The following is a 20993-nucleotide window of genomic DNA, read 5'->3' on the forward strand; positions in this document are numbered from 1 at the left end:
CAGTCAGATAGACTCCCGCATGCACCCGGCCGGGATCCATCTGGCATGCCCACCAGGGGGCGATGCTCTGCCCATCTTGGGCATTGCTCTGTTGCAACCAGAGCCATTCTAGCACCTGAGGCAGAGGCCACAGAGCCGTCCTCAGCGCCCGGGCCAACTTTGCTCCAATGGAGCCTTGGCTGCGGGAGGGGAAGAGAGCAATAGAGAGGAAGGCGAGGGGGAGGGGTAGAGAAGCAGATGGGCACTTCTCCTGTTTGCCCTGGCCGGGAATCGAACCCAGGACTCCTGCACGCCAGGCCGACGCTCTACCACTGAGCCAACCAGCCAGGGCTGAATAAATATTTTAAGGATATTTACAACATTGACCATCATCACTATCTAATTTCAGAATGTTCTATCACCTCAAAAGAAATTCTGTCCCCATTAGCAGTCATGCTCGATTTCCCCCAACCCTGACAACCATTAACACACTTCCTATCTCTGGATTTGCCCATTCTGGACATTTTACATAAATGGAATCACATACTCTGTGCCCTTTTGTGTCTGGCTTCTCTCATGTTTTCAAGGTTCATGTTGTAGTGATTGTCAGTGCTTAACTCCTTTTCATGGCCAAGTAATATTCCAGTCTGTGGATGGACCATTTTTTCCATTCATTCCTTGATGTACATTTGAGTTGTTTTCACCTTTTGGCTTTGTAATGCTGCTATACAAGTTTTTGTGTGGGCATATGTTTTCATGTTTCTTTATGCACCTACGGGTGGAATTGCTGAATCACATGGTAACACTGTTTAACTGTTTGAAGAGCTACCAAACTGTTTTCCACAGAAGCTGCCCCATGTTACAAGTTCACCCATGGGTCTGTGGGTGGGGGCCTGATCTCTGGACCTCAGACTCTGCCAGGTGGCACAGAATGGTGGGAGGTATGAAGGAGCTGATTGCCACTCTGTGTCCTGGTGTTGAGGCCACATGGTCACATGGCAGGACTCTGAATCATCAGCATTGTGGTTGGGCCCTGCCAGCCTCTCTGGGGTCCTAAGGCCCAGGTCTACCTGCTCTTGTAAGCTCTTTCTCCTGTCACAACCCACCCCAACCTCACACTCCCTAACTTTATCCCCTTTGCTCCTCTTTGCATTTAGTCACATGTTCAATTTCTTTCCTCCTACAAACCTACCCCACCCAGGCATTCAGCCCTTCCTTGGATCCGTCCTCCTCATGGTCAGAAACAATGTCCACTTAGCCAAACCTTTGCCCAACCTTAGGGTTGCTCAGACTACTTGGTAGTCTTGATGGCTGCTCCCCCTTCCTTCTCTAGACACTTTCTTCACCTGCTTCTAGGACACCTGGCAACATCCCGCTGCCCTTTATTCTCCCATCCAAGTACTAACCAGGCCCGACCCTGCTTAGCTTCCAAGATCAGGTGCGTTCAGGGTGGTATGGCCGTAGACCCGCTGCCCTTTATTCTATGTAAAAACACATATAATGCTAGTTTCAGGTTGTCCCAGTTTAGAGCCCAAGCTCTATGTCGATCAGGCTCCCTGATTCTACTTCCCTGTGCAGTGGGACACTCCTGCTTGTCAGCAGGGCTGGCAGCCTCTTCGAGACTACTCTTGAGGCGGCTATGAGGATGCTACTGATAAGTGCTGACACTAACTGCCAACCGGAGGAAAAGCACGAGTCCGACACAGACAGAGTTAGTTGCAATAATCACACAGGCAGTTTATTACTCACAAATCCTTTTGGCATGCTTGGGTACAGCTTAAGGGGTCCCCGTTGGTGTGTTCCTCTCAGCTGTCTTTGGTCAGAGCTCAGAGCTGTGTGGAGACAGTCCACATCAACATTGGAGTCTGGGCGACTACTGAAGCAGGGGGCCCCTCAGCTTTAGTACCTTTTCTGGCCAATGCCTTCTAACAGGTGTCAATCTACAGGATTATCACCTCAAACCACTTTTTTGGGAGTTCCTTGCAGGGAAACCCCTCTGTCAATCTACTAAAATGTTTATATCAAACCACTTTTTAAGATGTTTTTATTTACATTAACTTAGTTACGTTAACTTACAAAGTTAATGTAAATAACACCAAGCCCACTTCTTATCTAGGTATAACTTCACACACATACTAACTGGGTCCTGCTTGTAAGTCACAGTCTGTTTATCACATTACAGAGTATGGCACCACACCACTATATTAATTCCTATCCAAATGGCATAACTTTATGTAATTTTAATAGTTATTTCAAATATTATTTTAATTACTTTTATTTATCTTCCATATTTTTTATATTTCTACATATTTAATTACTATAACCTTATATTACTATAACATAGGTGCTCAGTCTTTTTTTTTTAAAGATTTTATTTATTCAATTTTCAGAGAGGAGAGAGAGAGAGAGAGAGAAAGAGAAAGGGGAGGAGCAGGAAGCATCAACTCCCATATGTGCCTTGACCAGGCAAGCCCAGGGTATTGAACAGGGGACCTCAGCGTTCCGGGTCAACACTTTAACCCACTGCACCACCACAGGTCAGGCTCAGGTGCTCAGTCTTTAGCCTGGTCACCCTAGTAAGTGGGTGCTTGTTATTCTTGGCAGGGAGAAGAGAGACAATGAAGTACAGAGAGGTTAAGTAATGTGCCTCAAGTCACATAGCCAAGATTGGAGCAGAGGTAGTTATTTCTGGGTTTGTGCATAGCTTTATGCCTTCAACTGCTCCCTTCCCTCCTCCTGGCCTCTGGTCTATATCTGCTCAGTGACCTCATTCAGGCTTTTAGATCCAAGCTCCACCATGTGCCCATGGAGCCCATCTGTCTCCCCTTGCACTTCACCTTGAATTCTAGACTCCTATCCTCCCATTTCATCAATGTCTCCCCTTGGGGGGGTCTCACCAGAACCCCCCCACCCCAGCTCTGTACATCAAAGAGCCCTTCCCCATCTGTCCCCTGGGTCTTCTCACCCCAGCCAAGGCAGCTTTTTTTAATTTTTTTTATTTTTTTATTATTTATTCATTTTACAGAGGAGAGAGAAAGGGAGAGAGGGAAGGGGAGGAGCAGGAGGCATCAACTCCCACATGTGCCTTGACCAGGCAAACCCAGGGTTTTGAACCAGCATCCTCGGAATTCCAGGTCAACACTTTATCCACTACACCACCACTGGTCAGGCAAGGCAGCTTTGTTCTTTATCTTCATGTCCTGTCCTGCAAATCCTGTGGGTGCTTCCTTAGGATACCTGAACCCAGACCACTGCTCCCTATTCTCTGGGTAGGACATCCTCCTCAGCTGCCTCCCTGGTTTCCCTGAATGTGGCTGAAAAGAAAACTCAAACTTTTCAACCCAATAAACAAGGCCTCCTAGATCTGCCCCATCCCAGTGCCCTTTGACCTCTTCTCTTACTCTGCTCCCACAGGTCTCCTTCTGCCAACTTGGCAAGGTGCATCCTTAGAGCCTTGGCATGAACAGTGCTCTCTGCTCGATATACCTTCCTCAGTCAGCCCCACCTTTCTCCCTCCCTCTCCTTTGGGCTTTTGCTGAAACCTCTCCTCACCTTTCCTGATGTCCTATCTAACACTGCACAACTCCCATTTCCCATAGATGGCCTAGCTCTTTCTTAAATATTTTATTGAATGTATTGGGGTAACTGTTAGGTTGCTAAAGGAGGGAGCACAGCTCTGATGAATTTTATAGGAAGTTTATTTTTGCATCTGCGAACAGATGGGCTGAGACCCTAGTAGAATTAGTGGAGAGCTGCAGGCAGGAGTATCTGATATAGAAACTACCACAGGCATCAGCCAACCTGGGGGTTGGTTTATCTGGACATGCTCAGATTAGCATATCCTGAGGCCTTGGTCACAAACTGTCTTGCTTTTTCCAACCCAAGGCCCCTCCCAAAGGCCTTGTCCCAAGGACACTTTCCAGATCCTCCTAGGGTGAGGGGGATTGCTTAAGGAGAGGAGGAGGTCAGGTGAGGGAGATGGTTAATGAGGAACTTGCCCCAGTGGAAGGCTGGGTGAGGGGAGTTTGAGGGTTTTTTTTTTTTTTTTTTGATTTTTCTGAAGTTGGAAACGGGGAGGCAGTCAGACAGACTCCCACATGTGCCCGACCGGGATCCACTCGGCAAGCCCACCAGGGGGCGATGCTCTGCCCATCGGGGTGTCGCTCTGTTGCATCCAGAGCCACTCTAGCGCCTGGGGCAGAGGCCATGGAGCCATCCCCAGCGCCTGGGCCATCTTTTGCTCCAATGGAGCCTTGGCTGCAGGAGGGGAAGAGAGAGACAGAGAGGAAGGAGAAGGGGAGGGGTGGAGAAGCAGATGGGCGCCTCTCCTGTGTGCCCTGGCCGGGAATCGAACCCAGGACTTCCGCACGCCAGGCCGATGCTCTACCACTGAGGCAACCGGCCAGGGCAGGAGTTTGAGTTTAAAGCAGCTCTGGCCTAACCTGTGGTGGCGCAGTGGATAAAGTGTCAACCTGGACTGCTGAGGTCGCCGGTTCGAAACCCTGGGCTTGCCTGGTCAAGGCACATACAGGAGTTGATGCTTCCTGCTCCTCCCCCCTTCTCTCTTTCTCTCTTCTCTAAAATGAATAAATAAATAAAAATAATTAAAGCAGCCTGACCTGTGGTGGCGCAGTGGATAATGCGTCGACCTGGAAATGCTGAGGTCGCCAGTTCGAAACCCTGGGCTTGCCTGGTCAAGGCACATATGGGAGTTGATGCTTCCAGCTCCTCCCCCACTTCTCTCTCTCTGTCTCTCCTCTCTTTCTCTGTCTCTCCCTCTCCTCTCTAAAATGAATAAATAAATAAAATTTAAAAAAAGATAAAGTTATTCTTATAATACATCATCTATATATTGTATTATGTATTCACCACCTCAAGTCATGTCTTCTTCCATCACCATCGACCTAGCTCTTTGTGGGATGGTCAGCAATGGAGGACAGTCACGTGAGGAACCCAGACCCAGGAACTTGGTTAGAACTGCCCACATCCAGGCACGCCAAAAGAAACTTCCTAGGAGCACTTTGGAAAAAAGCAACTGTCCGTCAGCCAGTAAGATTTCACCACGTCATATTAGCTCGACCACCCTAGAGACCCTTTAAATATCCCACACGCGGGTCACCCTATGCGACTTCCCTGACATCTGTCCTCAGGACCAGGGAACCTCGTCAGGCAAGATGCGCTATACTCAATAAAGCCTTTTATTTCACAGTTCGTGGCTCCAGCCCCTTCCTTCTTCCTTGGTAGGGAAAAATACCTTACACTCTTCGTACAAAGCAGTCACCTTTCCAAAGGCAGATTTCACGGCGGGTGCAATGGGCGCACGCCATAGGCCCCAACTTCTGAAGGGGCCTGCAAAACTCCAACTTTACACTTTTTTCTGATGACACCAAATTTGGTTTCATATGTGCAATTTTTTTTTTTTTTTTACATGGACAGAGAGAGAGTCAGAGAGAGGGATAGACAGGGACAGACAGACAGGAACAGAGAGATGAGAAGCATCAATCATCAGTTTTTTGCTGTGACACAGTTGTTCATTGATTGCTTTCTCATATGTGCCTTGACCGTGGGGCTACAGCAGACCAAGTAACCCCTTGCTTGAGCCAGCAACCTTGGGTCTAAGCTGGTGAGCTTTGTTCAAACCAGATGAAACCATGCTCAAGCTGGCGACCTTGGGGTCTCGAACCTGGGTCCTCCGCATCCCAGTCCGACGCTCTATCCATTGCGCCACCGCCTGGTCAGGTGGGTCATTTAGTTTTAAATCTAAAATAAAGGTTAATGGAGAAAGTTCTCTTTGAATAGGAGGCAGAATTTACTCCCCCTTCCTGGAATCTTTTTTTTTTAATTAATTTTTTAAAATTCATTTTATTTATTTATTATTTTTTTTACAGGGACAGAGAGTCAGATAGAGGGATAGATAGGGACAGACAGACAGGAACGGAGAGAGATGAGAAGCATCAATCATCAGTTTTTCGTTGCAACACCGTAGTTGTTCATTGATTGCTTTCTCATATGTGCCATGACCACAGGCCTTCAGCAGACTGAGTAACCCTCCCCCACTCGAGCCAGTGACTTTGGGTCCATGCTAGTGAGCTTTTTGCTCAAGCCAGATGAGCCCGTGCTCAAGCTGGCAACCCCTGGGTCTCAAACCTGGGTCCTTCCACATCCTAGTCTGACGCTCTATCCACTGCGCCACCACCTGGTCAGGCTAAAATTCATTTTAGAGAGGAGAGGGAGAGACAGAGAGAGAGAAGGGGGGAAGGAGCTGGAAGCATCAACTCCCATAAGTGCCTTGACCAGGCAAGCCCAGGTTTACAAACCTGCGACCTCAGCATTTCTAGGTCGATGCTTTATCCACTGCGCTACCACAGGTCAGGCCCTTCCTGGAATCTTGAGAGTAAAATACCCCTAGGCTAATAAGGGAAGATGAACTCTAAAAGATTTGTAAACATCTTTGATTGTGTTACCTTGAAAGTCTCGGGATAGACAGGAACGGAGAGAGATAAGCATCAATCATCAGTTTTTCGTTGTGGCACCTTAGTTGTTCATTGATTGCTTTCTCATAGGTGTCTTTTTTTTTCTTTTTCTTTACAGAGACAGAGAGAGAGTCAGAGAGAGGGATAGACAGGGACAGACAGACAGGAACGGAGAGATGAGAAGCATCAATCATTAGTTTTTTGTTGAGCATTGCAACACCTTAGTTGTTCATTGATTGCTTTTTCATATGTGCCTTGACCACAGGCCTTCAGCAGCCAGCAAGCTTGGGTCCAAGCTAGTGAGCTTTTGCTCAAACCAGATGAGCCGGCGCTCAAACTGTCGACCTTGGGGTCTCGAACCTGAGTCCTCTGCATCCCAGTCCTACACTCTATCCACTGCGCCGCTGCCTGGTCAGACATCTTGAAAGTCTTAATGTTTCTGTGTATCCCCTAAACAAATGTCGTCAGTTTGTGCCGTAATGTTATGCTCTCCCCCACCAGTGTGTGATCAAGGGTATATAAGCAGCCCCTGAACTATTTTGGAGGGACTGCACGATTTGAGTCTGATGCCCCGTGTCAGCCACATGCGGCCGGCATATTTAATAAATCTCCTCCGTTAATAAAACTCTTCAGGCCCTGGCCGGTTGGCTCAGCGGTAGAGCGTCGGCCTGGCGTGCAGGGGACCCGGGTTCGATTCCCAGCCAGGAGAAGCGCCCATTTGCTTCTCCCCCCTCTCCCCTTCCTCTCCGTCTCTCTCTTCCCCTCCCGCAGCCAAGGCTCCATTGGAGCAAAGATGGCCGGCACTGGGGATGGCTCCTTGGCCTCTGCCCCAGGCGCTAGAGTGGCTCTGGTCGCGGCAGAGCGATGCCCCGGAGGGGCAGAGCATCGCCCCCTGGTGGGCAGAGTGTCGCCCCTGGTGGGCGTGCCGGGTGGATCCTGGTCGGGCGCATGCGGGAGTCTGTCGGACTGTCTCTCCCCATTTCCAGCTTCAGAAAAATACAAAATAAATAAATAAATAAATAAATAAAACTCTTCAAAACTCATCTGGACTGGGTGTCTCTACATGAACTCAATGAAATGAGGTACAGTGCCTTTTAGAATCTGGGGTGCGGTACTTTATAACACCAGAAGCTATGCCAACCACCTCCGAAGCATGGTCTTCCCCTCAGATTCTCAGCTAACCCCCTTAAATAGAGAGACTATTATTTCCATTGTACAGAAGGGAAAACTGAGGCTGGGGCCATCCGGTTGCACGTAGCCCAGAGCCAAATGAAAGAACCTCGCTACAGCTGGATGCACATATATTTATGGAGCCATTCCTAGGCAGTCCCACCGTTCCTGAGAGGAGAGCAGACCGCAGGCCCAGTGTGGGCCTCAGTACACCCGCCCTCAGTTTTCCCGGCTCTGCGGGTTGGGATACTAAACTACCGCCCCCCGGCGGGTGTTGAGGGGAACGTCTAACTCCTGAGAGGCTATGTGGCCAAAGTCACGCGAGAATTTCGAGGCGCGTATGTATGGTGCTGTTCCCACGCTTGTGGAGAAATCGCCGCTCTCGAAAGGCTTGGGCTGTCCTTGGCCTTGCCTGTCCGGAAGGTCGTTGCATTCAGGCGTTCGCTGGCGACAGACCTAAACTGAGGGGGCCTGACCGCGGTTTGGTGCGCGCGCAGTCAGCGCGGGTCCTGCTGGGCACGGGACCTGTGAGTGAGGTCGTGGTAGGCATGGACGACGAGGAAGAGACATATCGGCTGTGGAAGATCCGCAAGACCATTATGCAGGTGAGGACGAGTTTCAGTGGCCCAGTCATGAGTAATAGAGGGGCAGGGAGGGGAGAGAGGCAGGAGTCTGATTCTTTCTGCCCAGAATTCGTTCGCTGTCTTTTCATGTTAGGGTCTTGCTAGATAAAGAACATCCAAACTTGTATAGAACTTTTTAATTTTTGTTTTGTTTTTTTGTACAGAGACAGAGTGAGAGTCAGAGAGGGATAGACAGGGACAGACAGACAGGAACGGAGAGATGAGAAGCATCAATCATTAGTTTTTCGTTGCGCATTGCGACACCTTAGTTGTTCATTGATTGCTTTCTCATATGTGCCTTGACTGCGGGCCTTCAGCAGACTGAGTAACGTCTTACTCGAGCCAGCGACCTTGGGTCCAAGTTGGTGAGTTTTTGCTCAAATTAGATGAGCCTGCGCTCAAGCTGGCGACCTCAGGGTCTCGAACCTGGGTACTCGGCGTCCCAGTCTGACGCTCTATCCACTGCGCCACCGCCTGGTTAGGCTTAAATTTTTTTTTTATTAAAAATATTTTGATTGCCTGACCTGTGGTGGTGCAGTGGATAAAGCCTTGACCTGGAACGCTGAGGTCGCTGGTTTGAAACCCTGGGCTTGCCTGGTCAAAGCACATATGGGAATTGATGCTTCCTGCTCCTCCCTACCTTCACTCTCTCTCTATCTTCTCTGAAATGAATAAATAAAATAAAAATAATTAGCCTGACCAGGCGGTGGCGCAGTGGATAGAGCGTCGGACTGGGATGCGTAGGACCCAGATTCGAGACCCCGAGGTCACCAGCCTGAGCGCAGGTTCATCTGGTTTGAGCAAAACTCACCAGCTTGGACCCAAGGTCACTGGTTCGAGCAAGGGGTTACTTGGTCTGCTGAAGGTCCACGGTCAAGACACATAAGAGAAAGCAATCAATGAACAACTAAGGGGTTGCAACGAAAAACTGATGATAGATGCTTCTCATCTCTCTCCCTTCCTGTCTGTCTATCCCTATCTATCCCTCTCTCTGACTCTCTCTCTGTCTCTGTAAAAGAAAAAAAAAGAAAAAAAATATATATATAATAATTTTAAAAAATTTGTTTTGATTGATTTTAGAAAAGGAGGGGGAGAGACGGGAACATTGGTCTGTTTTTGAATGTGCCCTGACTGGAGATGGAACTCATAACCTGTGCATAGCGGGGTGATGATCTAACCAACTGAGCTATCTGGCCAGGGTTGTAAGTAACTTTTATAGAGTTTGAAACAAAATTAATGACATGCTGGGAGGATCTCAAATACTTAAGAGAATGATAGTTTTGCAGTTTCTTTTATGCATTTGGAATTAAGGAGGGAATGTAAGAAAGGTTACACGAAGGTAGGAGAAAGCAATGCAGAGATTTGATTACAGATAGTTAACAAAATGTGCTCTCTTGAGTGTGGTCACTTGTATTTCAAAATTGTGTGTGTTAACCTGGATGCATAAGAATAATTGACAGCCGGGTTCGATTCCCGGCCAGGGCACACAGGAGAAGCGCCCATTTGCTTCTCCACCCCTCCGCTGCACCTTCCTCTCTGTCTCTCTCTTCCCCTCCCGCAGCCAAGGCTCCATTGGAGCAAAGATGGCCCGGGCGCTGGGGATGGCTCTGTGGCCTCTGCCTCAGGTGCTAGAGTGGCTCTGGTCGCAACATGGCGACGCCCAGGATGGGCAGAGCATCGCCCCCTGGTGGGCAGAGCATCGCCCCATGGTGGGCGTGCCCGGTGGATCCCGGTCAGGCGCATGCGGGAGTCTGTCTGACTGTCTCTCCCTGTTTCCAGCTTCAGAAAAAAAAAAAAAAATAATAATAATAATAGACAGGGGTTGCTTAAGGCAAAGATAAATCTTTGAGTACTTGACAAGGCGGAGCAGTGGATAGAGTGTTGACGGGACTCTGAGGACCCAGGCTCCAAACCCCAAGGTCACTGGTTTGAACCCAAAGGTCCCTGGCTTGAGCAAGGGGCCACAGGCTCAGCTAGACACCCCCCCACTCCATGAAGGCACGTATAAGAAAGCAACCAATGAACAATTAAAGTGCCACAACTACGAGTTGATGCTTCTCATCTCTTTCCCTTCCTGTCTGTCCCTGTTTCTCTCAGCTAAAAAAAAACCTTTTATGCCTGACCAGGTGGTGGTGCAGTGGATAGAGCGTCGAACTGGGATGCTGAAGGACCCAGGTTCGAGACCCCGAGGTCGCCAGCTTGAGCAAGGAAGGGCTCATCTGGTTTGAGCAAAAGCTCACCAGCTTGGTCCCAAGGTCACTGGCTCAAGCAAGGGATTACTCGGTCTGCTGAAGGCCCGTGGTCAAGGCACATAAGAGAAAGCAATCAATGAACAACTAAGGTGTCGCAACAAAAAACTGATGATTGATGCTTCTCAATCTGTCCCTGTCTATCCCTCTCTCTGACTCTCTCTCTGTCTCTGTAAAAAATAATAATAATAGCCTGACCAGGCCGTGGCGCAGTGGATAGAGCCTCGGACTGGGATGCAGAGGACTCAGGTTCGAGACACCGAGGTTGCCAGCTTGAGTGCGGGCTCATCTGGTTTGAGCAAAGCTCACCAGCTTGGACCCAAGGTCGCTGGCTCAAGCAAGGGGTTACTCGGTCTGCTGAAGGCCCCTGGTCAAGGCACATATGAGAAAGCAATCAATGAACAACTAAGGTGTTGCAATGTGCAATGAAAAACTAATGATTGGCCCTGGCCGGTTGGCTCAGCGGTAGAGCGTCGGCCTAGCGTGTGGAGGACCCGGGTTCGATTCCCGGCCAGGGCACACAGGAGAAGCGCCCATTTGCTTCTCCACCCCTCCACCGCGCTTTCCTCTCTGTCTCTCTCTTCCCCTCCCGCAGCCAAGGCTCCATTGGAGCAAAGATGGCCCGGGCGCTGGGGATGGCTCTGTGGCCTCTGCCTCAGGCGCTAGAGTGGCTCTGGTCGCAACATGGCGACGCCCAGGATGGGCAGAGCATCGCCCCCTGGTGGGCAGAGCCTCGCCCCTGGTGGGCGTGCCGGGTGGATCCCGGTCGGGCGCATGCGGGAGTCTGTCTGACTGTCTCTCCCTGTTTCCAGCTTCAGAAAAATGAAAAAAAAAAAACAAAAACAAAACTAATGATTGATGCTTCTCATCTCTCTCCGTTCCTGTCTGTCTATCCCTGTCTATCCCTCTCTCTGACTCTCTCTGTCTCTGTAAAAAAATAAAATAAAATAAATAAATAAATAAATAAAAATTTGAAAAAAAAACTTTTAGTAAGAAAGTTATAGGTCTGGGACTTGACTACCTATCATTACCTGCCAAGTTAGGTATTTATGATTAGATCACTCTGTGAGGTTACTTTCCATAGAACCCCTTTGTTGCCTGACTAGAGGGTGGTGCAATGGATAGAACATTGGACCGGGACGCATAGGACCCAGGTTCAAAACCCCCGAGGTCACTGGATTGAGTGCGGTTTCATCCAGCTTGAGCATGCGATCATAGACATGACCTCATGGTTGCTGGCTTGAGCCCAAAGGTTACTGGCTTGAGCCCAAGTTCACTGGCTTGAGCAAGGGGTCACTTACTCTGCTGTAGGCCCCCCCTTTGCAAGGCACATATGAGAAAGCAATCAATGAACAAGTAAGGAACCACAATGAAGAATTGATACTTCTCATCTGTCTCTCTGTCTCTGTCACACACACAAAAAACCAAAATACCCCCTTTTTTTTTCTTTACAGGGACAGAGAGAGAGAGAGAGAGGGACAGACAGATAGGAATGGAGAGAGATGAGAAGCATCAGTTCTTTGTTGCAACACCTTAGTTGTTCATTGATTGCTTTCTCATATGTTTCTTGACTGCAGGCCTTCAGCAGACTGAGTAACCCCTTGCTTGAGCCAGCGACCTTGGGTCTAAGCTGGTGAGCATTTTTTATTTTGCTCAAACCAGATGAGCCCGCGCTCAAGCTGAGGACCTCGGAGGCTTGAACCTGGGTCCTCGGCATTCCAGTCTAACACTTTATCCACTGCACCACCACCTGGTCAGGCCAAAATACCCTTTATTATCCACAGTCTCTTGTTTACTTCCTGGAAGGCTCCAGCACTACCCAAAGTGCATAAGAGAGAAACCCAGGATTGTGGGGCTGGAAAAAACCTGGGTCAGGGTCTGACCTGCTGTCATCCAGTGCAACATCTCTCTTTGACCTCTCAGGCAGTCACTACATGTCACGTGCTTGAAGCTACCCCATGGAGGTGGCCATTGTGATCCCCAGAAGCCCACAGAGGTGTGTGGTCTTTTTTCTTTTTTTTTTTTCATAGAAGGTAAAACCAAATTTATTTATTTATTTGTTTATTTATTTATTATTTTTACAGAGACAGTGAGTCAGAGAGAAGGATAAATAGGGACAGACAGACAGGAACGGAGAGAGATGAGAAGCATCAATCATTAGTTTTTCGTTGTGCGTTGCAACACCTTAGTTGTTCACTGGTTGCTTTCTCATATGTGCCTTGACTGAGGGCCTTCAGCAGACTGAGTAACCCCTTGCTGGAGGCAGTGACCTTGGGTTCAGGCTGGTGGGCTTTTGCTCAAACCAGATGAGCCCACGCTCAAGCTGGCGACCTCGGGGTCTCGAACCTGGGTCCTCTGCATCCCAGTCCGACGCTCTATCCACTGCGCCACCGCCTGGTCAGGCCCAAATTTATTTATGTTTAAAGATTTTATTTATTCATTTTAGAGAGGGGAGAGAGAGGAGGGAAGAGCAGGAAGCATCAACTCCCATATATGCCTTGACCAGGCAAGCCCAGGGTTTTGAACTAGCATCCTCAGTGTTCCAGGTTGATGCTTTATCCACTGCACCACCACAGGTCAGGAAAGATGTGGGTGTGGGTTTTTTTGTTGTTTTTGTGTGTGTGTGTGTGTGTGTGTGTGTGTGTTTTACTTTTTAAAGACAGAGAAGAGACAGAGAGAGGGACAGATAGGCAGGAAGGGAGAGAGATGTGAAGCATCAATTCTTTCTTGCATCACCTTAGTTGTTCATTGATTGCTTTCTCATATGTACCTTGATGGGGGTGGGGCCACAGCCACAGCAGAGTGAGTGACCCCTTGCTCTAGCCAGCAACCTTGGACTTCAAACCAGCGACCATAAGCTGATGTCTATTATCCCACGCTCATGCCAGTGACACTGCGCTCAAGCTGGTGAGCCTGTGCTCAAGCCATATGAGCCCACACTCAAGGTGATGACCTCCGGGTTTTTTTGTTGTTGTTTTTAATTTATTTATTTTTTACAGAGACAGAGAGTGAGTCAGAGAGAGGGATAGACAGACAGGAACGGAGAGAGATGAGAAGCATCAATCATTAGTTTTTCATTGCGCGTTGCAACACATTAGTTGTTCATTGATTGCTTTCTCATATGTGCCTTGACCGCGGGCCTTCAGCAGACCAAGTAACCCCTTGCTAGAGCCAGCGATCTTGGGTTCAAGCTGGTGAGCTTTGCTCAAACCAGATGAGCCCGCGCTCAAGCTGGCGACCTTGGAGTCTCGAACCCAGGTTCTCTGCATCCCAGTCCGACGCTCTATCCACTGCACCACCACCTGGTCAGGCAGGTGTGGGGTCTTGACCAAGACTTCTCCCTTTACACTTGCTTCATAGGAATCCTACCTGAACTGAGCCCTGGCAGCCAAACCCAGTCTCTTCACTGCTTTGCAAAGCTACCCCAAATACAGGAGCTGAAACAACTATACTTTAGGCTGACAGTTTTGGGATCCTGAAAGAATCAGACTGTAGAGACTTCACAGAGGAAAGGCTGTGGAGAGGACCAGGCTGAGTAGCAGCTCTAACGTCCTTTTTCTCTATTTTGGTTTTCTTCTAGTTAGCCCACTCAGAGAACCCCAATTTCCAAGATGAGACCTAGAACTGTTGGCCCTCATGCTGTGGCCTGGTTCCCAACCAGTGCCTGCCAAGCTGGCCTAGCAGCACCCCTCCCACCCAGTTGTCCTCATTGGCCCCAAACCCCTGGGCCCCAACTAGGCTCAAATGACTCCCACCCCAAGTCCCAGGCCTACTTCCCAATCATAGCCTCTTTCTAAGGTTCAGGATAAAATGACCACACACAGCAGCTGGTTAACTGGATTCACGCAAGGGCTGTCTTGGGGTATGTCCCGTCTTCGTCTCCATTTGCCCCATCCCTCTTCTCTGGCCTCTGCATACACATACCACACTGAGCCCCAAACTCCCTGTGTTGTCCTCACAGCAGTTTCATTTAATTCAATTTTTTTTTTTGCAATGCCTCCTCCCCCTTGGGGTCACCTGGCTCTTTCTGTTCACAGCTATGCCATGACCGAGGCTACTTGGTGACTCAGGATGAGTTAGACCAGACTCTGGAGGAGTTCAAGGCCCAATTTGGGGACAAGCCAAGTGAAGGGCGACCACGGCGTACAGACCTCACAGTGTTGGTGGCCCACAATGATGACCCCACCGACCAGATGTTTGTCTTTTTCCCGGGTGAGTGTCTTGCCAGTGCCTGAGGGTCATGGTTCTGGTGGAGCCGTCTGAGGGACTGCTCAGAATCCAGCTTGTGACAGCCCTCTGCTGTGTGACCCAGAGGAGAGAGCTCCCTTCATCCTTTGTGCTGTGGGTGGCGCCATGCCATTGATCTCTGACCCTTCTAAGTACCTTTTCCAATTTATTTCTTGGTCCCCCTCTGTATTCTCTTTCTCAGCTATTTTTCTCCAACCAGGATTATCATAAGCTTTCCAGCCAAGCCCCCAGCTCCGCTTAACCTCAGACCCATTATGTTCTTCTGTCACCCCCTTTTCCTCCCCCTCTTTCCCCTGCCAGCAACCTAGCTTTTACCTTCAGCGCCTGCATTCCCTGGGGCTCCTTCCTGCACTGTTGCAGAGTTCTTGCCTCTTCCTTGCCGATCCCCCTGCCTCACCATACCCTTTTCTCCTCACTCTCATCCAGTTATTGCCCCTGGAGACTGAGCTCATGAGCCGCCTCTTCTAGGATCCCTACTGAGCCCCAGGTTGAGCAGAGAGCCTACTGAGGGGTGCTTGAACCCCTGTGTTCCTTTATCATAGTACCTACCCCACTGAGGCAGCCTGGTTCTCAGGCCTGTAGAAGTTGGGGGGCCAGGCTGTGTTTAGCATCTTGGGGCCAACTACATGCCTAGAATGAAGGGGTTGGGCAGAAAACATTTGCAGAGCAGAACCTGGTAGAACGTTTTATTGTACTGCTCACACAAATTAGGGGATATTTCAAAATGAATGTTTAGTGATAAAATATCCCCTAATTTTTGTGAGAAGTGTATTTTATTTTTATTTATTGACCTTAGAGGATGGGAGAAACACATTGATTTGTTGTTTTACTTGTTTGTTTATTTATTTATTTATTTATTTATTTTGGGTATTTTTCTGAAGTTGGAAACAGGGAGGCAGTCAGACAGACCCCCGCATGTGCCCAACCGGGATCCACCCGGCATGCCCACCAGGGGGCGATGCTCTGTTGCAACCAGAGCCATTTTAGCGCCTGAGGCAGAGGCCACAGAGCCATCCTCAGTGCCTGGGCCAACTTTGCTCCAATGGAGCCTCGGCTGCGGGAGGGGAAGAGAGAGACAGAGAGGAAGGAGAGGGGGAGGGGTGGAGAAGCAGATGGGCGCTTCTCCTGTGTGCCCTGGTCAGGAATCGAACCCGGGACTCCTGCACGCCAGGCCGACGCTCTACCACTGAGCCAACCGGCCAGGGCAATTTCACTTATTTATATATTCATTGGTATACTTTGGCATACCAGGCTAATGCTCTGCCAGGGGTCCCCAAACTTTTTACACAGGGGACCTGTTCACTGTCCCTCAGACCATTGGAGGGCCGCCACATACAGTGCTCCTCTCACTGACCACCAATGAAAGAGGTGCCCCTTCTGGAAGTGTGGTGGGGGGCCGGATAAATGGCCTCAGGGGGCCACATGTGCCTAACCAGTTAGGTTACCAGGCTAGGGCTGGTGGCACTTTTTAAGAAAATGTCCTTGTATATGAGACATTGTTTGAGACCTTGATGCCTAATCACAGGGCTCCCAAGGAGCCATCTCCAGACCTGCCAGCATCAGCCCCTTCCTGGAGTAATAGGTCTTGCTATGTTTCCTAGTCGTTGGTGACATTGGGAGCGTCACTGCTCTTGTGGGACATGTTGTAGGACAGGGCTGAAGTTTCTGCCTATATTGGTTTGCTGGGGCTGCCATAACAAAACACTGCAGATGGGGACTTAAACAACATATATTTGTTGTCCCCAGCCCTGGAGACTGGAAGTCCAAAATCAGGGTGTCAGGTGAGTTGATTTCCTCTGAGGCCTCTCTGTCCTTAGTATGTAAATGGCAGCTGTCTCCTCCCTGAGTCCTCACAGGGTCCCTAATGTCTGTGTCTTAAATCTTTTAGAAGGACGTCAGATTGGATCAGGGCTCACACATGACCTCATGTTACCTTGTCTCTCTGAAGGCCCCATCCCCAAATAGTTACCTCCTGAGATCCTTGGGGTTAAGACTCCCAACAGGGGGGTTGGGGGGGCACAACTCAGCCCAAGACACTGCCTGTCAGTAGAGTGATATGCAGAGAGATAGAGGTGCAGCTGGGAGTCTCACATGAATCCTGGTGGCTGGAGCCCAGCTGCTGATCTGGTAGGCTTGTAGGCTGCAGTGACAAAGCCCTAGGCCCCCAGTACTGCGGAGAATGGAAGGACTCTGACCCATGGGGGTGGATAGTCTGTCTCCATGGCAGATCACCCAACCTCATCTCACCTCCGAACATCCAGCTGTGCAACTCATGAACTCCCAGACTGAACAGGCCACAAACTTGGAAACAGTGAGACATCCAACTAAACCCAGACTCCCTGACTCTCAGACTCCAATTCCAGATAGGTGTGTTCCATGGGCACAGGCGCCTTTCAGCTATTAGGTGACCTGGAGGCAGACAGACCCCTGTTCTGCAAACAGAAACAGGCCCCAGAGAGGGGTGCTACTTGTGCCTGAGATGGGGTGGGTGATGGTTGTGGCAGTGTGGACCAACATGCACTTTGTCTGCAGAGGAGCCCAAGGTGGGGATCAAGACCATCAAGGTGTACTGCCAGCGCATGCAGGAAGAAAACATCACCCGAGCCCTCATTGTGGTACAACAGGGCATGACACCCTCTGCCAAGCAGGTCGGTGCCCCCACAGCAATGAGCATGACCGCTTCTCTTCCCTTTCTGTCCCAACCCTCACTTGCTCTTCCTACAGCACCTCCTGCAAGGCCCTACTGCTGTTTTTACCCAGGGCACCTGCTATATATATACTTGGCAACACTCGCCTATGGCCTCTTGGCACAGGAGCCCCACATCCTGATGCAGGATCTCAGAGTCTGAGAAGGATCTGCTGTCCTGTTTTAGTGGTGTCCCCAGAATAGGCCCAATGTCACCTGTCTGGTTGGACAAGCCTGAGTGGAGGCTGGTGGTTGGGATGGAGGAGCAGCAAGCACTCTCTTCTGTGTGCCTGTAGGGGCTGAAGAGTCCTTGCCATCTCGGTCTTCTTCTGGGGAGGGACTGCCATACCAGCTCAGAGACAACCCCTGGATTCATTTGACTGATGGAAACTCATTTCCTGACACCAGGCTGAGGCCGGGAGATGTGCCGAGGATGGGGGCAGCGGGGAGAAACCCACATGGGATGGCAGTTCCCTGCCTTGGTTTCTGGGGGAGAAACAAGACCAAGTTCAGTTGTCTCTAGTCACACAGGGTGGGGAGATATGGTTCAGGGTAGGAGGTGTGGCCAATCCAGAGAATATCTCTCTTCCAGTCCCTGGTGGACATGGCCCCCAAGTACATCCTGGAACAGTTTCTGCAGCAGGAGCTGCTCATCAACATCACGGAACACGAGGTGAGGCCCAAGGAAGGTGGGAGGAGTTGGGTTGTGGGGAGGTTTGAGATGAGGAAGGAAGCCCTGGCCGGTTTGCTCAGTGGTAGAGCGTTGGCCTAGCGTGCGGAGGACCCGGGTTCGATTCCCGACCAGGGCACACAAGAGAAGCGCCCATTTGCTTCTCCACCCCTCCACCGCGCTTTCCTCTCTGTCTCTCTCTTCCCCTCCCGCAGCCAAGGCTCCATTGGAGCAAAGATGGCCCGGGTGCTGGGGATGGCTCTGTGGCCTCTTCCTCAGGCGCTAGGTGGCTCTGGTCGCAACATGGCGACGCCCAGGATGGGCAGAGCATCGCCCCCTGGTGGGCAGAGCGTCGCCCCATGGTGGGTGTGCCGGGTGGATCCCAGTCGGGCACATGCGGGAGTCTGTCTGACTGTCTCTCCCTGTTTCCAGCTTCAGAAAAAAAAAGAAAAAAAAAAAAAAAGATGAGGAAGGAAGTAGAGCCAGCCTCTTAAAGTATGGCCCCCAGGGCCCAGAGCAGCAGCATCACCTGGGGCTGTGCTGGAAATGCAGGTTCCTAGGTTTACCCCTCTGAACTGGGGGTGGGGTAGAAATCTCTTCTGGGAGCCATGGGGAGTCCCAGATTGTGTTCCAGTGTTCCTCTGCATGATAGTTTCAGGGCGGAGTGCAGATTCCCTGAGGGGCGCGCTGTACTCTGCTCTGTGGCGATGTGGGGCACAGTGGGGTGTGTCACGGCCCTCTGGAGACACAGGTTCTCTTGGCAGCTGGTCCCTGAACATGTTGTCATGACCAAGGAGGAGGTGACAGAGCTCCTGGCCCGATAGTATCCTTTCTGGTCCATCCCCCCCCCCCCCGCTTCCTCTCTCCTCCCCACTCTTCTCTGGGCTTCTCCGGACTTCTACATCCCTCCCAGTCAGCTCAGCATGGCTTTTTTTCTGACTGAGCTACCCAGTAAACTCAGAGAAAATCAGCTGCCCAGAATCCAGGCTGGAGACCCCGTGGCACGCTACTTTGGGATAAAGCGAGGGCAGGTGAGTGGCCCCTTCTGGCCTGTGAGCCCCGTCCCTAACCCCTTTTTTCCTGGGCTGGACCCTCAGGAAGACCACTTGCTCCAACTCATTTTAGAGTCAGGGCTGCCCCTAGATCTCCACTCACCCAGGTTGGAGGTCTTGAGGCTGCCTGTCCTGCAGCTCCCCCATCCTAATCCATACCCTCACTACTACCACCATTGAGGAGGCCCTGTCCAGCCCTGGTCTTACCCTGACGCAGGTGGTCAAGATCATCCGGCCCAGCGAAACTGCAGGCAGGTACATCACCTACCGGCTGGTACAGTAGCAACCATACTTCCAGGCAGGTAAGACCCATGCAGCTGGGGCTGGGACACCTGGGGGTAGGGGGCTGTCCACAAATACTGTGGGGGTGCAGGAAGGGCTTGACTTTCCCTGAGTGAATCCCACCTATTATACAGCCTGCTGATGGTCTGACCTGGATTGCTGAGCTCAGCCCCTCTTCCCTGGACCTGCTTTCCTCTGTGCCACTCCAGCCCTCATCTGATATTCCATCATGGCTGGTCACTCTCTACCTCCTGTGGGGGGCCCAGAGGCAGTGGTACCTGCAGCCTGGGTATGCAAAAACCATGTGATGGACATATCATATCATGGCCCTCTTCTTTCCCCCAGCTCCTGGGAGAAAGACAAATGGACTGTGACCACCCTACCTGGGCAATTGGCAGGTTGGCAGCCTGCCCTGCTGAAATTGGCTCAACCCCAGAAACCTACCAACTGCTCCTCTCTAACCCACGGCAGGCTGTGTGTTTGCCTTTCCTGGGCTGAGGGCCCTTCGCCTCACCTGCACACTGAGCCCCACCTGGGATCCAGTCTCAAGAGGGGACAGGATACTGAGGGGAGGCCAGTGGGCCAACTAGCAACCAAGACAGTACTGGGTTCTTACCTGCGTCCCGCCCTGGGCATCCAGGCCAGTTCCCCACAAGTGGGACCTGGGTCTGAGTCTCTGGTCAGACCCCACTTCTTCCTAGCTTTCCATCTTCATGCCCCCCTCACACTGGCCTTGGCCCTGACCCACTGTGAGCACTCTGAGGGCAGCAAGCAGGGACATTAAAATGCATCTGTAATTTGAGTTGGTATTGAATGGTGGGTATTCCAAAATTAAAGATATTTTGAGTAAACAATTACACTTGTCTGAAAAATCAAGGTGGGAGAACAGGTTTGCTTTGGTTTCAAGTCAGGGTCCCCTCCCTGCTCCCCACCTGCAAACTGCCACAGCCACACCTGGCTGGCTGGCTGTCCAGTGCCCACAATGCAAACATGTGCCTGCCTCCTCCTCTTACCCAAAGGGCATAATTAATATCCAGCACTCTCTTCCAGCTGTGCTTTTTTCATAGAAGTTTGGGATCCAACGAGCCCCTTCACCCTCCTTTTTTTTTTTTTTTTTTTTTTTTGTATTTTTCTGAAGCTAGAAACCGGGAGAGACAGTCAGACAGACTCCCGCATGTGCCCAACCGGGATCCACCCGGCACGCCCACCAGGGGGCAACGCTCTGCCCCTCCGGGGGCGTCGCTCTGCCACGACCAGAGCCATTCTAGCGCCTGGGGCAGAGGCCAAGGAGCCATCCCTAGCGCCCAGGCCATCTTTGCTCCAATGGAGCCCCGGCTGCGGGAGGGGAAGAGAGACAGAGAGGAAGGAGCGGAGGGTGGAGAAGCAAATGGGCGCTTCTCCTGTGTGCCCTGGCCGGGAATCAAACCCGGGACTTCCACACGCCAGGCCGATGCTCTACCACTGAGCCAACCAGCCAGTGCCCTTTTTTTTTTTTTTAATTTTTATTTTTCTGAAGCTGGAAACAGGGAGGCAGTCAGGCAGACTCCCGCATGCGCCTGGC

At 50.7% G+C, this 20993-nt stretch overlaps 1 protein-coding gene across 4 annotated transcripts; it reads left to right on the top strand.

Moving 5' to 3' along the window:
* Nucleotides 1-8071: 8071 nt before the first annotated feature.
* On the top strand, nt 8072-20289 carry POLR2E (RNA polymerase II, I and III subunit E). Of its 4 annotated transcripts, XM_066277856.1 has the most exons (9): nt 8124-8227; nt 9326-9447; nt 14532-14706; nt 17275-17390; nt 18021-18101; nt 18863-18921; nt 19051-19129; nt 19368-19452; nt 19778-20289. In XM_066277856.1, the coding sequence occupies exons 3-8, from the start codon at nt 14688-14690 to the stop codon at nt 19431-19433; spliced, it is 420 nt and encodes a 139-aa protein (XP_066133953.1). In that variant the 5' UTR covers nt 8124-8227; nt 9326-9447; nt 14532-14687; the 3' UTR covers nt 19434-19452; nt 19778-20289. The 4 variants fall into 4 exon arrangements, with proteins under 4 accessions (XP_066133945.1, XP_066133953.1, XP_066133934.1 ...); XM_066277848.1 differs by lacking the exon at nt 9326-9447 and having other exon boundaries at nt 8072-8227; XM_066277837.1 differs by lacking the exons at nt 8124-8227; nt 9326-9447 and adding an exon at nt 12941-13070 and having other exon boundaries at nt 19567-20289.
* Nucleotides 20290-20993: the final 704 nt, after the last annotated feature.

The sequence above is a fragment of the Saccopteryx bilineata genome, chromosome 1 (genome assembly GCF_036850765.1).
Source record: "Saccopteryx bilineata isolate mSacBil1 chromosome 1, mSacBil1_pri_phased_curated, whole genome shotgun sequence".
Taxonomy (NCBI): Eukaryota; Metazoa; Chordata; class Mammalia; order Chiroptera; family Emballonuridae; genus Saccopteryx; species Saccopteryx bilineata.